General features: G+C 40.4%; 1 protein-coding gene across 1 annotated transcript; it reads left to right on the top strand.

Annotated features, from left to right (window-relative positions):
* The first annotated feature begins 1,528 nt into the window (after window positions 1–1,528).
* LOC110504313 (suppressor of cytokine signaling 4) lies at window positions 1,529–14,776 on the top strand. The gene is made up of 2 exons (XM_021583099.3): window positions 1,529–1,645; window positions 12,312–14,776. Exon 2 carries the CDS (start codon window positions 12,342–12,344, stop codon window positions 13,536–13,538), a length of 1,197 nt encoding a protein of 398 aa, XP_021438774.2. The 5' UTR covers window positions 1,529–1,645; window positions 12,312–12,341; the 3' UTR covers window positions 13,539–14,776.
* The last annotated feature ends 2,575 nt before the right edge of the window (window positions 14,777–17,351 follow it).

The following is a 17,351-nucleotide window of genomic DNA, read 5'->3' as shown; positions in this document are numbered from 1 at the left end:
TAGTAGTTCATCATCACTGATCATTTGACTCAGTAACCAACTACTAACTGGTTTGATTACTAATTTGCTCGGTTGGTGGTCGACTGAAATCTACGCCCCCCAGTGCGTAATTAATTGAACATTTTTTACTACTTGAAGAGATGTATTACTCTATGTGGACTTCATAACGACGCTCATCAAATATTAACCTGCCGTTTCATAGCAGGAGTGTCGCACGCACGCACGCACGCACACACACACACACACACACACACACAAACAATGGTTCCACTTTAATGAATAATACATACAGTACAATATGTCATCCTCTGCTTAATAGGCAGGACCTCTTGTTAAACATGGACATGACATCACCTCATTAATGACAACAAAGGAGGGGCACTTATTGTATTAGTCCCTTTTAACCCTTTAAGTCCAGCAGGATGTCCAGCCTTCAAATGCTTCTTTTGATATCTGATACCACAAGTTTCGTGGACTAACAGTGGGAAAACTGGGAATGTCATATGGATCACACGCACAGACCTGCATTCAAATACTATTGACATCTTTCAAATACTTGCAAAGGCTAAAATACTCAAATCTGAGTGTTTGCTTTAGCCTTCCTGGAGTGCCAGAAGGGCAGTGTTTGCCATTTTGCGACTTTTGTATTGGTTCCATTGCAACAGGCAAGCTTAATCAAGCACAGATAAAGTATTTGAAATGTTTTCAGATGGTATATCAACCCAAGTCTGTGTAGTAGCAGAGGTTTCTATGTCAAAATGACTTGTCTTCTAACTTGGAGCCACTCGAAGATCGAAGCAGACAAACCTGTCGGAAGACTCTTATTGATTATTCAATCAATAAATCATGTGCTCGATGCAATCTAAAAGCCAGGCCGTTTCCTGTCTAACTAGATTGAAAGGATAAACAGACAGAGGCTATTATTGTTGCCTAATTATCTTGAGGATGTCGGTAATGTGTGGGTGGGCTTACCATCAGGTGGCATTGAGAACAATATTGGCCTACAGTAATCTCTTTAAAGGTAATTATTTATATATATATTTTTTACATTTAACCTTTATTTAACTAGGCAAGTCAGTTAAGAACAAACTCTTATTTACAATGACGGCCTACACCGGCCGAACCCGGACGACGCTGGGCCAATTGTGCGCCGCCCTATAATGAATGAGTGTCAGTTTATTTAAATGATCATTAAACCGATTCTAAGATACCAGATTGGACCTTTAAATATAATGGTCTATATAGGCCTAATGCACACAGGCTCTGCTTTCTGAAATAAATAGGCTAGATTAATCAAATTCAAGGCTAAATTCAATCCCTTAAAAATATAATCAGCGGTGTCGGGCAGGAAACAAGTAAAATAATAGCATATTGGTTGTGCGTCTTTACACGTATGCGCTGTAGTCTATTACATGCCTACTATATGCTACTGAGTAGAAGATGCAACTTTCTCACTCTCACAACCATCCCCGACAAATGAGGAAACGATCAAATCCCAAGAGGATTTGTCTATAAAGAGAGCGGAACTAGTCTACACAGGAGATGGGGTCTGGACAGAAGACCGAATGCAAATGGCAAGATTATAATAGAATTTGGCAACATGGACATGGAGATTACGTTGTCTCTCTAAAACTATTTTTAAAAGGTAAGACCATCTCTAGACAAAAGTAATCAAAAGTTAAATGATTTGTAAGATTTAGAAATAAAAGGAGGTGTAGGCAACTCAATGTTATTTTAAACAATATGAAACAAGGTTTCCATTTCTTTTTTTGTGGCTATAGGCTAACTCTTTTCAAAGCAAATTACTTTATACATTGTACAACTGTATAGTAAGTGTAATTTTTTATAATTGATTTGATATAAATCTGTGGGGCACTCACTCTCAAACATCATGACGTGTCTTGACTCTGAAATTACACTGCCTTTGTCTGGTCCTCCCCTTATACATTCTAGGGCAGTGGTCACTAACCTTGTCTGAGTCAAGATCACTTTCGCAGTCAAAAAGTAAACTGAAATCTACTGCTCAGATTATTATTATTTTTTTACATTAACCTGACAGTTTTGTAGGAATGAGGTTTGGGCAGTTGGCCTAATACATTATCACAACATATTGGCTGTATGATTGTTAATCAGACCATATTATATTTCAAAACTCAAGCTTTGATAACACAATTCATCAGTTGGTTTAGCACTTGTGGAGCATGAATTTAAATAATTAGCTTTTTTATTTTACTGGACTGATGGTACCTGCATCTGATAGTCAACGAGGTCAAATCACGACGTCAGTGATCTTCAGGTCGAAAAGTCGGAACTCTAGAAAGATGCCCGAGTTTCCGACTTGGAATTGATGACTGTTGGATGACTGTTCAAAACGATTTTTCCCAACCGCCTCTCACCGTCCCTGCTCTCTCCTTCCTTTCCTCCGGTGAGACTGACCAGAGAGAGGGGACACCGTCTTCCACCTGATGGAGAAGCTCGAGTCACACCGCATCTGCGTCATGCACAAATTCATGTTGTTCCTATGACCAGAGACAGTTAAATATTTCTTAATATTACAATTGACACGACGAGCTGCTAATAATAATATAAACGCAGGGCTATCGATACTTGGCTATTCAGTCATTGCGGCTGCAGGCCGAGCAGAAGTACGGAAAAGCTAGTTTTGTAAAAGTGTTGAATAAAAATAGTGACAGTGCTGAATATAAACTTAAACATGAACTCACTCATAAAAACAGCAGCTCTTTGCTGTATTCGTTGACAGTCTCTCTGTGCTCATGGTCTTAAAAGTTATTAAATATTACGTAGGCTAGTAGCCTACTTGGCTGTGGCCAGGGTCATGGAAGCTCTGTAGCCACTAGCCACGGTGAGTTGAGCTATCCGATTGGGCAGCGCAGTAGATGCCTCGATTTAGTCACAGAATTGCCGGTCCGCCGGACTTTTGAATCAAGTGCACCTACTGTTATAAGCTCAACACGATTTCAATAAAGGAGCGCAAGCCTTTATCATTCGTTGGCTTTTCTACAGAAATATTTGGTGATCGACTTGGAATGCCTTGAAGATCAAACGGTTTGCGACCACTGTGCTAGGGCATACTTAGGTAGAAGGCAAGAAATCTGTAGCAATAGTATGTCTTCCCAAACTGATTATTTAAAAAATAAATATATATACTTAAATATATTATTTCAGTATTTAGAAGTATGTCTGTGATAAATATACTTTAGTATATTTAAATGATCTAAATTGGAAGAATTTGAAATACATTTAATGCATTTAATGTCAACTTTAATGGTGTTTTATTAGCATTTAAGTATATTAAATATATTTACAATTATCTAAATTGGGACACTTTTTTTTCTTCAATCAATCAATCATTCAATCAAATATATTTATAAAGCCTTTTTTACATCAGCAGATGTCACAAAGTGCTTATACAGAAAGCCAGCCTAAAACCCCAACCTGCAAGCAATGCAGATGTAGAAGCATTGTGGCTAGAAAAAACTGCCTAGAAAGGCAGGAAGTAACCTAGGAAGGAACATAGGAAGGAAGAAACCTAGGAAGGAAGGAACCTAGGAAGGAAGGAACCTAGGAAGGAAGGAACCTAGGAAGGAACCAGGCTCTAAGGGATGGCCAGTCTTTTTCTGTTGTCCGGGGTAGAGATTATAAAACCTATAAGATTATAAGTACCTGGCCATTAAGGCCAGATTGTTCTTCAAGATGTTCAAATGTTTATAGATGACCAGCAGGGTCAAACAATAATCACAGTGGTTGTGAAGGGTCCAGGAGTAAATGTCAGTTGGCTTTTCATAGCCGAGCATTCAGACAAAGATTTTTATAACTAAACCAAAATAGACCACAGCTTGTTGGTTCAACTGTTTTTATTTGTATTTATTTTTTATTTCACTTTTATTTAACCAGGTAGGCCAGTTGAGAACAAGTTCTCATTTACAACTGTGACCTGGCCAAGATAAAGCAAAACAGTGCGACACAAACAACAGAGTTACACATGGGATAAAAAAAACTTACAGTCAGTCACACAATAGAAAAGCCTATACAGTGTGTGCAAATGTAGTAAGATTAGGGAGGTAAGGCAATGAATAGGCCATAGTTGTGAAATAATTACAATTTAGCAATTAAACACTGGAGTGATAGATGTGCAGAAGATGAATGTGCAAGTAGAGATAATGCCTCAGGACTACCTGACATGATGACTCCTTGCTGTCCCCAGTCCACCTGGCCGTGCTGCTGCTCCAGTTTCAACTGTTCTGCCTGTGATTATTATTATTTGACCATGCTGGTCATTTATGAACATTTGAACATCTTGGCCATGTTCTGTTATAATCTCCACCCGGCACAGCCAGAAGAGGACTGGCCACCCCACATAGCCTGGTTCCTCTCTAGGTTTCTTCCTAGGTTTTGTCCTTTCTAGGGAGTTTTTCCTAGCCACCGTGCTTCTACACCTGCATTGCTTGCTGTTTGGGGTTTTAGGTTGGGTTTCTGTACAGCACTTTGAGATATCAGCTGATGTACGAAGGGCTATAAATATATTTGATTTGATTTTGATTTGAGATACTGGGGTGCAATAGAGCAAAAAATAAATAACAATATGGGGATGAGGTAGTTGGGTGGGCTATTTACAGATAGTGTACAGAACTCTTTTCTATTTCTGACGCAGATCACGCTGAAAGTCCTGCCTCTCCCATCTTCCCATTGGTAGAAGCAGGTAATCACGTGCTGGGTTATACCCATGTGGATGATTGAAAGACGAACTGCTTTGCCTGTTGTCATTGTAATACTATGAAAGTTTAGATGGCAATCACCATATAAATTCAAAGATGAAAAAGCCTGGAAGGAGGAGACATGACTAGAAACGATTCGGTTGTCCGTTTTATGTGTGGATTAATTTATTATAATTTTTTTTTGTGTGGATTAATTGGCGGAGTAGAGGAGCTTGTGCATTTCAGGTAAAATAACAACTCAATGTTTATATCCCAGGACAAATTAGCTAGCAACAGCAAGCTAGCTAAATAGGACAAATGAGCTAGCAAGTGCAAGCTAACTAGCTACATTGCCATACATGTTTAATGCTTTTCGACCTGTCCCCAAATTAATATAATTGGTTCAGAGTTTGTTTTGATATTTTAACCTGCATGTCGTGATCGCGTTTGGTGTAGGGGGACAAAATAAATGTGTGCACGATGGAGCACGCGCGCAGCCGGTTTGGGTTCCGTGTTAGACCTGACGATGTATTTCTATGCATGACTTTAGCTAGCCGTTGCCATGACATCACAGATAGAATAATGAGACAGATATTTCACCGGATGTATAAATGTGAAGCATCCGCTTGGCGTTTCCACTCACTCCCAAATATGGTAGTGGGAGGAAGCCCACAATACAGTTTTCTGTTCCCAAAACTATCATATGTTATGAACAAAATGGACTAAGTTTTATAGACTTTGCCCTTTGCAACAAAAACAAATTAAATCACGTTGTTTGGACAGAGTGCAAAGGCTAATTAATTTATTGCACACGCACACTTACTCCACAGAGTAGGCATTCCCTAACGGAAATATGCATGCTTGAACGGGTCAATAGGATCTCGCTTGCTCATGCGTGGAAATGCCCATCTCCATGCGTGAAATGCCAACTATGACTAATTTGTTCCCATTGGAAACGACAGGCTGTGGTCTATCTTGGTTATAAAAATATTTATAAAATATTTGATGACATCGCCTACAAGTGTGATCGGGGATTGGAGAAGCAGTTTTAGCCTATCTTAATACTGTACTGTCTTTGATCATATTATAAATCAAAACTTAATCTGCAGAAAAGGATGCTGGGTAATGCAAAAATATTTGCACATACTTTTAAGGAAGTATACTTAGAATATTAGATCTACATGAGTGCAAGTCTCACCATGGCACGGACTGTGGCGATACGTTAGATAATGGCAAATATTTGTAAATGTTTGCATTCTATCCATGCTGGCTTTTGTGGGCTACATGAGACATGAAACAGATAGGTGGGAGGGGATACTGGCTTCGCCAATTTATTAATGTGCAATTTGCCTAAAGGGATAATGGAAACACTTCAACTACTTCATTTTTATTTGACACTCAAGGTTTTTGCAACAAAAACGTTTTCTTACTTTCAGCTGTTTTTATCGGCACAAGACAGTGAAAACTAACCGTAGTAGTCAATTGTCGCATTTATTTTCTATGCAAACTTTCTAAATGTCAACAAAAAAATCACTGTACAAGTTAATGGGATCATAGCTAATAGGAATTCAGAAAGTACTTTGAAACACATTATTGGCACTGAAACTATACTATATAGTGTAATTGATCACTCACAAAGCAGAGTTTAAAAAAAAAATAAATTCTGTTTCAACTTAAAAACAACGCCAAGTGTATTTGTAATTAAAATACTAAATTACAATTAAGTAGACTTTTAAGTGTAATGTGTTTAAAGGTCAACTGCCCCTTAGAACCAACTTATCTGGTTTTAAACAGCCTATGTGCATTGATATTTGAACCTTTATTTAACTAGGCAAGTCAGTTAAGAACAAATTCTTATTTACAATGACAGCCTACACCGCCTAAACCCGGACGAAACTGGGCCAATTGTGGGCAGCCCTATGGGACTCCCGATCACAGCCAGTTGTGATACAGTCTGGATTCAAACCAGGGTGTCTGTAGTGACACCTCTAGCACTGAGATGCAGTGCCTTAGACCGCTGCGCAACTCAGAAGCCCATGCCATATGTGCCAGAAACATTCATTCCAGTATCAACATTTACTACAATGCGTAAATAGGATAATTTTGGTCATAAAGTCAGTCTCAGCTAAAACTGAGTTTTCTATTTGAGTTAGTCATGATTTACTGGAGGGTTGTGTATAGATTAAGATCATGCCAACTTGCTAAGTGCCCAGTAACACGGGCTGTGCTGATTGCCCTCTATCAGCTGTACCCGCTCTATCCAATAGCAGCCAGAACCTCCAGACAGTGAGACAGACCTTCCCATTACACAGCGCCTCAGACTTGTTTACACAATACAACACATTACAAGTGGAGTGGCCACTTGCTGATGTGTTTGATAGTGTATTACTCAATCCACCACTTTTTCAGGCAACATTAGAATTGAGATGATCAGAGCATACTTGTATCCGAACTGCAATCCGAGCGACCTGTTTTGTAATATGATTTACTATAAAACACTGCTAGACAGACACACACTCTGGTAATAGATAGTGAGAAAGTTGTAAAAAACAAAACAGCACGAAAGCATACATGTTGCCACTTGCCAGTGACTTGATAAACTCATTGTGGCCTGGCTGCTCAATGTGCCTGCTAGCTTGTGTCCATAGCCACAAGATGTAGGGATGCTGAAGGTGCTGCAGCACCCCCTTAAAAATCGGCATAATAATTTAATTATTATTTTTTTTAAATCAAAAGTAGTGCACTGGGCCTTTAATAGTCCTGTATCAGGGACCAATATAGCTAGCGGGCAAAAATATTTGTCCAGCTCCAACGATAATCTTACTCTCCATTTCTTTTAACCAATCATCAGTCATCTAAGTCAGTGACGTACAAGTTGAGTGACATTTTATGTATGCATGCTGAAAGTCAGGAGTTAATTTGTTCTCTGTTCTATGTATTTGGTCAAACACAATCCTCTCCATCAGTTTACTAAGAACAGGCAGCAAACTGATTGGGTGGCTGTTAGAGCCTGCAAAAGGATGCTTTACTATTGTTAGGCAGTGGAATTACTTTAGCTTCCTTCCACGCCTGTGGACACGCACTCCTTTAGACTTTGGTTAAATATATAGCAAATAGGGGTGGCAATTCAGTCTGCTAACATTCTCATTGTACCATGGACTTGTTGAATACTTGTTTCTGATTGGCTTGAAGGGCATTCTAGAGCGTGCACTATATTTGCACGGTAGAATTCAATGGCTATAGTTCATGTTCCATGTCTCAGCTGCTTTTGAAAGCAAAAGTCGAATTGAAAACATTATTGGCGTTGTTGAATTTTCATAACGGGAAACTAGGACTGATGGTTTGGTTAGCTAAACTACCAAGTCTGTTTGTTTGGTTACCACGGCAACTACTGTAGCTAACTAGTACACTTGCTAGCTACTTCAGTGTATGTTGAACACATTTCTACCGCCAAATTAACACATTTCTAGTCGTAAATGTGTTAAATTATAGTCATGGTATAAAAGGGATAATCCATTTGGGGCTCTATGCGTTCTCTGGAAAATAATCCAGCTCTGTGGAAGGTCAGTTCTCTGTGAACACACCTTCCACTTCATTTATTATTTTCCATAGAACTCATAGTCCCTCGTTGATTATCCCTTACATAGTTTCCCATCTAGGTTGTCTATACCTGGTGGCTTATCATTATTGATGGAAAACAATAGTTTTTTCACCTCTCCCATACTAACTTGAACAAATTCAAAACAGCAATCCTTCTCTTTCATTATTAAATATTTTATACAAAAATATGACGTTTCACTGTTCAATGTTGTAATTTTTTCCACCTTACTAGTGAAATTGTCATTGAAATTATTGGCAATATTGAAAGCTTTTCTTATATATGACCCATCAACTTCAATGAACGATGGAGATTAATTGGGTTTTCTGCCCATGATATAATTTAAGGTACTCCAAAGTACCTTTTCTTTTTATTGTATGTCATTTATCTTTGTTTGGTAATAACATTTATTATTTTTGTTAAATTTAGTCACAACATTTCTCAATTTACAGTATGTTAACAAATCAGCTGAGCAGCCTGACTCTTTTGCCACCTCTTTTGCAGAATTTTCTTTGAACAATACCATTTTTCAATTCATCGTCAACCCAGGGGGCTCTGACAGTTCAAATCAAATCAAATTGAATGTTTGTCACATGCACCAAATTTAACAGGTGTAGAACTTACCGTGAAGTGCTTACGTACAAGTCCTAAACCTAAAGTATTAAGGAAAGAAATACAGTTAAGAAAATATCTACTAAATAAACGAAAGAAGAAAAAAAAGAACAAAAGTAACACAATAAAATAATATCGATACCAGTACCGAGTCAATATGCAGGGGTACAGGTTAGTTGAGGAAATTTGTACAGGTAGGTAGGGGTAAAGTGACTATGCATAAATAGAGGGGGGGGGGGGGGGGGGTCATTGTAAATAATCCTGTGTAGATAAATAATCCTGTAGTCCCCCCAGGAGAGGACTAAGCACACACCCCTGAGGGGCCCCGTGTTGAGGATCAGCGAGGCAGATTTGTTGTTGCCTACTCTTACCACCTGGGGCTTACCCATCAGAAAGTCCAGGATCCAGTTGCAGAAGGAAGTGTTTAGTCCCAGGGTCCTTAGCTTAGTGATGAGCTTTGAGGGCACTGTGATGTTGAGAGTTGAGCTGTAGTCAATTAACAGTATTCTCGTATACAGTTGAAGTCGGAATTTTACATACACTTAGGTTGGAATCATTAAAACTAATTTTTCAACCCCTAAACAAATTTCTTGTTAACAAACGATAGTTTTGGCAAGTCGGTTAGGACATCTACTTTGTGCATAACACAAGTAATTTTTCCAACAATTGTTTACAGACAGATTATTTAACTTATAATTCACTATATCACAATTCCAGTGGGTCAGACGTTTACATACACTAAGTTGACTGTGCCTTTAAACAGCTTGGACAATTCCAGAAAATGTCATGGCTTTAGAAGCTTCTGATAGGCTAATTGACATCGTTTGAATCAATTGGCGGTGTACCTCTGGATGTATTTCAAGGCCTAACATCAAACTCAGTGCCTCTTTGCTTGACATCATGGGAAAATCAAAAGAAATCAGCCAAGACCTCAGAAAAAAAATTGTAAAACTGCCCCAAGGTTTATCCTTGGGAGCAATTTCCAAACGCTTGAAGGTACCACGTTCATCTGTACAAACAATAGTACGCAAGTATAAACACCATGGGTCCACACAGCCGTCACACCGCTCAGGAAGGAGAACGTACTTTGGTGTGAAAAGTGCGAAAATGGACAATGACCCCAAGAATATTTCCAAAGTTGTGGCTTAAGGACAACAAAGTCAAGGGTTTGGAGTGGCCATCACAAAGCCTTGACCTCAACCCTATAGAGAATTTGTGGGCAGAACTGAAAAAAACGTGTGTGAGCAAGGAGGCCTACAAACCTGACTAAGTTACACCAGCTCTGTCAGGAGGAATGGGCCAAAATTCACCCAGTTTATTGTGGGAAGCTTGTGGAAGGCTACCTGAAACGTTTAACGCAAGTTAAACAATTATAAGGCAATGCTACCAAATACTAATTGCATGTATTCTGACCCACTGGGAACTGCTGAACCACTGGGAATGTGATGAAAGAAATACAAGCTGAAATAAGTAATTCTCTCTACTAATATTCTGACATTTCACATTCTTAAAATAAAGTGGTGATCCTAACTGACCCAAGACAGCGATTTTTACGAGGATTAAATGTCAGAAATTGTGAAAAATGTATTTGGCTAAGGTGTACGTAAACTTCCGACTTCAACTGTAAGTGTTCCTTTTGTCCAGGTGGGAAAGGGCAGTGTGGAGTGTAATGGAGATTGCGTCATCTGTTGGGTCTTTATGCAAATTGGAGTGGGTTTCCGGGATGATGGTGTTGATATGAGCCATGACCAGACTTTCATGGCTGCTGACGGTAGCTACGGGGCGGTAGTCATTTAGGCCGGTTACCTTCACTTTCTTGGGCACAGGGACTATGGTGGTCTGTTTGAAAAATGTTGGTATGACAGACTCAGACAGGGTGAGGTTGAAAATTGTAATTGTAATTTACAGTTCAAGTCGGAAGTTTACATACACCTTTGCCAAATACATACTGGAATTGTGATACAGTGAATTGTGTGAAATATCTGTGTGTAAACAATTGTTGGAAAAATTACTTGTAACATGCACAAAGTAGATGTCCTAAATTACTTGCCAAAACTATAGTTCGTTAACAAGAAATTTGTGGAGTGGTTGAAAAACGAGTTTAAATGACTCCAACCTAAGTGTATGTAAACTTCTGACTTCAACTGTAACTTGCCTGGTAGGCTTGTGTCAATGGGCAGCTCTCAGCTGTGCTTCCCTTTGTAGTCCCTAATAACTTTGCAAGCCCTGACACATCCGACGAGTGTCGGAGCCGGTGCTGTAGGATTCAATCTTCGTCCTGTATTGACGCTTTGCCTGTTTGTTGGTTAGTCTGAGGGCATAGCAGGATTTCTTCTAAGCGTCCAGATTAGTGTCCTGCTCCTTGAAAGCGGCAGCTCTAACCTTGTGGATGTTGCCTGTAACCCATGGCTTTTGGTTGGTATACGTACGTACGGTCACTGTGGGGACGTCGTCGTCAATGCACTTATTGATGAAGCCGGTGACTGAGGTCGTATACTCCTCAATGCCATTGGATGAATCCCAGAACATATTCCAGTCTGTGCCATTAGAACAGTCCTGTAGCATAGCATCCCCATCATCTGACCACTTCCGCATTGAGCGAGTCACTGGTACTTCCTGCTTTAGTTTGTACTTTTAAGCAGGAATCAGGAGATGGAATTATGGGCAGATTTTCCAAATGGAGGGCGAGGGAGAGCTTTGTACGCGTCTCTGTGTAGAGTAAAGATGGTCTAGAGATTATTTTCTTCTGTTTGCACATGTGACATTCTGGTAGAAATGAGGTCAAATTAATTTAACTTTGCCTGCATTAAAGTCCCCGTCCACTTACAGTTAGTTTCTTAACAGGTGCATGTTTGTCAACAATTGGAGCAAAGCTCTGCAGCATTTGTGAATATTTGATCAATACAAGTGGATGTCACAGATAGAACACTATTGGTATGCACTCTAGTAGGTTGAGTGATAGCCTGGGTGATATTACAGGCATTAGTCACAGTTAGAAGCTACCTCTTGAGAGGAAAGCTAGTTGTTAACCAGTCAATCTTCAGGTCACCCAGAAAATAGACCTTTCTGTTACCATCAGAAACCTTATCAAGCATTGCACACATATTATCCAAACACGGACTTGTTAGCACTTGGTGGCCTATAGCAGCACTCCAAAAGAAGATGCTTTAGATGAGGCAGGTGAACCTGCAACCACAACACTTCAACAACATTTGACATAAGATCCTCTAAACTTCAGAGGAATGTCTAATCTAACATAATAAACTTTCTACCTGTACTGTTTGAAATTGGATTTCAAAACTTTTGTTGATAACCATCCCAATGTTTCATCAGTGAATGTTACTTTATCCACATATTGACTTGGTTATCTCTGTCTATTAATGTAGCACAGAGCTGTATGAAGAAGAGGGAAGGCCATGTCTGAGAAGAAATCCCGAAGTTCGGACATCTGTCCCAAATGCGGCATCCGCAGCTGGAGTGCCGATGGCTACGTGTGGAGCTGCAAGAAACGCTCCCGGAGTTCTCGAAACGATCCGGGCCTTCGGCGTCCGGAGGGGGTAGGGCTGATGGAGGAGCAAGGAGCGCGTTCCACCTCATGTCCGCGGAGACGGAGAGAGAGGAAGTGTAGCTGTACCGTAATGGGGGAAGTTGACATAGATGTCCCCTGTCGGAAAGCCCTTTCTAGGCGCTCTCTCCGGCAGAAGTTCCAGGATGCAGTGGGTCAGTGTTTCCCTCTCCGCACTGACCATCGCCACCACCACCACGGCTGCCCAAGGGGGGCCTACCAGGGGGCCTTTTCTGTGCTCCTCTGGTCCAAGCGTCCGATACATGTCACGGAGCTCATGCAGGACAAGTGCCCCTTCTCGTCCAAGTCAGAGCTGGCCCACTGCTGGCACCTCATCAAGAAGCATGCCACCCACCCCAGCGCCATTGTGGGCCTAGAGGTTGCCCAAGCCGCCAAGGCTGCACAGGCTGCTGGCAAAGAACCAGTCCCGTCCACTTCCACATCCCCGCCTTCGACACCTCTTTCATGGGAGGGCATCTGCTTGAGTAGGCCCCTGAGCCTTGAGGACTGGGACCTCTCCCATCCGCATGGCAGAGCAGCCTATGGTGGCAGCCATACAGATTACATCCTAGTCCCTGACCTCCTGCAGATCAACAACAGCTCGTGTTACTGGGGCGTTCTGGACCGCTTCCAGGCAGAGGAGCTCCTGGAAGGCCAGCCCGAGGGCACCTTCCTCCTCCGTGACTCAGCCCAGGACAAGTTCCTCTTCTCCGTCAGCTTCCGCCGCTATAGCCGCTCCCTCCATGCGCGTATCGAGCAGAACGGTAAGCGCTTCAGCTTCGATGGCCGCGATCCGTGCATGTACCGGGATCCGAGTGTGACGGGCCTGCTCCGGCACTACAGCGACCCAGCCACATGCCTCTTCTTTGAGCCCCTCCTGTCCCGCCCTCTGGCCCGGACTTTCCCATTCACCCTGCAGCACCTGTGTCGCGCAGTGATCTGTAGCTGCACTACGTACCAGGGCATCAAGATCCTTCCACTGCCTCATCAGCTCAGGGACTATCTTAGGCAGTACCACTACAAGTGCAATGGGGCTTATGCAGTGTAAAACAATGATAATTTCTGACTTCATAATTATAGTCCCATGGGTTACTACTCTTCAATATTGACCATGTTTCATTGGTTTTTAGAGACTTGTGAAGACCCTGACTGCTACAGTGCCTTCAGAAAGTATTCACACCCATAGACTTTTTACACATTTTGTTGTGTTAAAATGGAGATTTTGTGTCACTGGCCTACACACAATATCAAGTAATGTCAAAGTGGAATTATGTTTTTAGAAATGTTTACAAATTAATTAAAAATTAAAAGCTGAAATGTCTTGAGTCAATAAGTATTCAACCCCTGGCAAGCCTAAATAAGTTCAGGAGAAACAATTTGCTTAACAACTCACATAATAAGTTGCACGGACTCACTGTGTGAGGTAATAGTGTTTAACATGATTTTTGAACGACTACCTCATCTCTGTACCCCACACATACAGTACAATTATCTTTAAGGTCCCTCAGTTGAGCAGTACATTTCAAACACAAATTCAACCACAAAGACCAGGGAGATTTTCCAATGCCTTGCAAAGAAGGGCACCTATTGGTAGATGGGTAACAAAAAAAGCAGACATTGAATATCCCTTTGAGCATTATGAAGTTCTTAATTAAACTTTGGATGGTGTATCAATACATCCAGTCACTACGAAGATACAGGCATCCTTCCTAACCTAGTTACCGGAGAGGAAGGAAACCGCTCAGGTATTTCACCATGTGGCCAATAGTGACTTTAAAACAGTTACAGAGTTTAATGGCTGTGATAGGAGAAAACTGAGGATGGATCAACAATATTGTAGTTACTCCACAATACTAACCTAAATGACAGAGTGAAATGTAGGAAGCCTGTAAAGAATAAAAATGTTCCAAAACATGCATCCTGTTTGCAACAAGGCACTAAAGTAAAACTGCACAAAATGTGGCAAACAAAATGAACTTTATGTCCTGATGTCCTTTATGTCACTAATACAAAGTGTTATGTTTGGGGCTAACCCAACACAACACATCACTGAGTACCACTCTTCATATTTTCAAGCATGGTCATGGTTACATCGTGTTATCGGCAAGGAGTAGGGATTTTCTTACCAAGATGACATTGAATGTTCCTATGTGTCCTAGTTACAGTTTTGGCTTAAATCGTCTTGAAAATCTATGGCAAGACTTGAAAATGGCTGTCTAGCAATGATCAACAACCACTTTGACAGAGCTTGACGAATGTTAAAGATAAAATAAAAGTATTCTACAATCCAGGTGTCCAAAGCTCTTAGAGACGTACCCAGAAAGACTTACAGCTTTAATAGCTGCCAATGGTGATGTGAATACCTCTGTAAATTTGATATTTTAGAATTTGATTGCATGCTATGAGGAACTGCGCATCTGGTTTGAAAGCGATCTCTTCTGGATAATGTAGCCTAACTTCCCAATACAATAATCCTTGCCTCCTCACAGTGACTGCTGTAGATGTGGAGTATGATAACACACAGAAACACTTTAGTGTATTTTATTATGTACATTTACACATATAATGCAATATGTGAGGACTGTTTATAAAAGTAGTTTCATGGCCTAAATGTGGTCCTCGTTTTTATACAGAACTTTGATTTTCAGGCTCATTGCTGGAGGATCCAGAGGGATGCAGTCTTATCTGATGCCACAAGATGGCGATATAAATGCACTGTTCATACTCAAGGTATGGTTTACTCATGCATTGCAAGTGGGTTAAGGAATTCTAATCATACAATACCATACTTTACAGTCTCTCTTAGTAATACATAGTACAGCATATTGATGACCGGTATTCACCTCCTGGTATTCGTGTCTTAGTGGCTGACACAGTTTAGTTTCTAAAGTCTGTCTGTCTTGGTTGACACAACATTTCATGTTGTTTTTCAGCCCCAGCATAGTACATACAATGGATACTGTTTCATATTAGCCCTGTATAGAGAGCACGAATACCCCAGTGATATATTGAGTCATGGTCTTCATAATATTGCTTCCGCAAAATGCTAAAATTGTCAACCACCGAAGCAGCCTTTATTTAATATCATTCACTGCATGGATACCGCAGGCTACTTCTCAATACAAACAATCAATGCTCCATCATCATACCTATTTTTTGTGACATTCTATTTTGCAGAACTAACCATTTTTGTTTTCCCAAGTTGAGAACCTGTTGTCACATCAACAAAACGAATATCCTCGGTCTTGTAGAAAAGCACTTCTGTCTTCACACTTAACCATGCCCTTACCTCTTTCACTGATCTCTAAGACAATTTAATGGTTTGGAAAAATTTGCCTTTCAAGTGTGGGGAAACAATTCCTAGTGCTCTCTACAAATGGCACCTTTAAATGTTATCTCTATCCAGAGATTTGGAAAGATAAGAAATAAATGGTACTGTATATTCTCCCTCTCTATCCTAATTCATGTCATTTGTTTATTTAGGGGTAATTTATCTTACACACTCTTAAGTGTTGTCATTCTGCAACTGAAGGTTGATGGGAGATTAAACAGTAGTAGTATAGTAGACTATTGTTCAAAGCTGATCAACATGTGATGCATGAAATAGTTAGGGGTAGCATCCCTATTTTCCACCCTTATCCCTAAGCACACTTCCCGCCAGGGATTTAACAATGGTGGAAACTCCCTCCAGCCAATGCTTATACCAAACTAATGCTTTAAAATCTGTGTGGGAAGTGTGCACACTTTGGGTGAAGGATAGAGAATTAGGACGCAGACAATGTTTCTAGATGATGAAAATAAGTGGCTTCTCAATGACAGAGATGCAGGAGGCATACTTATTGATCTGTCCACACCACAGAAATGAAATGCTAATGTGTCTAAGATTATCCAGTTATCATTGCAGCAAGAACCCATCTAAAGCTTAACATTAGCTATATGTTTCCATTAACTTGTCCAGTAATTTTTTGACGACATTTAGAAAGTTTGCATAGAAAATAGAATAAATCTGGGCACAGATGTTCAATTTACATCTATTTACATAAAGGGAAAGTCAGCCACGTTGGAAATAACGTTGATTCAACCATTGTATGCCCAGTGGGGACAATTGCCTGCTACGGTGCGTTTCCATTGAACAGTGTGTCTTGTGTCGATAAAAACAGCTGGACGTAATGATGTCATACCCTAAAAAACAAATGAGTGTTGAATAAAAGTGAAGTGATTGAAGTGTTTCCATTATCCATTTAGGCAAATGGCACAATAGATAGGTGGAAGGGCATACAGGCTGTCACCAATCTGTTTCATGTCTCTGGTAGCCCGGAAAAGCCAGCATGGATAGAATGCAAGAATCAAAATAATTTTTTTTAAATGAAAATATATCAATCATTATTTGAATGTTGGTAACCCATTGCATAAAAGTGATAATGCCCTAGAAGCCGGTGTTTGGAGGATATATTGGCACGGGTGTTGTTAGGCCAGAAACGAACCTGTGCCAATATATCCTCCTAACACCGGCTTCAAGGGCATTATCACTTTTATGCAATGGGTTACCAACATTCAAATAATGATTGACATATTTTCATAAAAAATGTTATTTTGATGAATTTATTCATAATATTTCATCCTTCCACAAGATATAGTCCTGTGACAAATCTAGGGTTGCTACCCAATCCAGCTGGTCATTCATTCCATCGGTTCCAATGCTAGAGACCCAGTCGTTCAGACTTTTTGTTCTGTATCTATAGACGCGACCCAGTCATTCATTCTAAATTTCCATTGCCATACTGGATACCAACGTTCTTATCCCTTGCTTGCTAGCTAGCCAAACTACGGCTAACTTAGTCTGTTTTCTTCCATGCACTGT

Source organism: Oncorhynchus mykiss, chromosome 25 (assembly GCF_057628025.1).
Source record: "Oncorhynchus mykiss isolate SJ-2025 chromosome 25, ASM5762802v1, whole genome shotgun sequence".
In the NCBI taxonomy this organism is placed as follows: Eukaryota; Metazoa; Chordata; class Actinopteri; order Salmoniformes; family Salmonidae; genus Oncorhynchus; species Oncorhynchus mykiss.
The sequence above is the reverse complement of the archived record's forward strand: the minus strand, read 5'-3'. Positions and strand labels throughout refer to the sequence as shown.

Bases quoted from the DNA above. Each gene is read 5' to 3' on its own strand.
- LOC110504313 (XM_021583099.3), top strand. From the start codon at position 12,342: ATGTCTGAGAAGAAATCCCGAAGTTCGGACATCTGTCCCAAATGCGGC.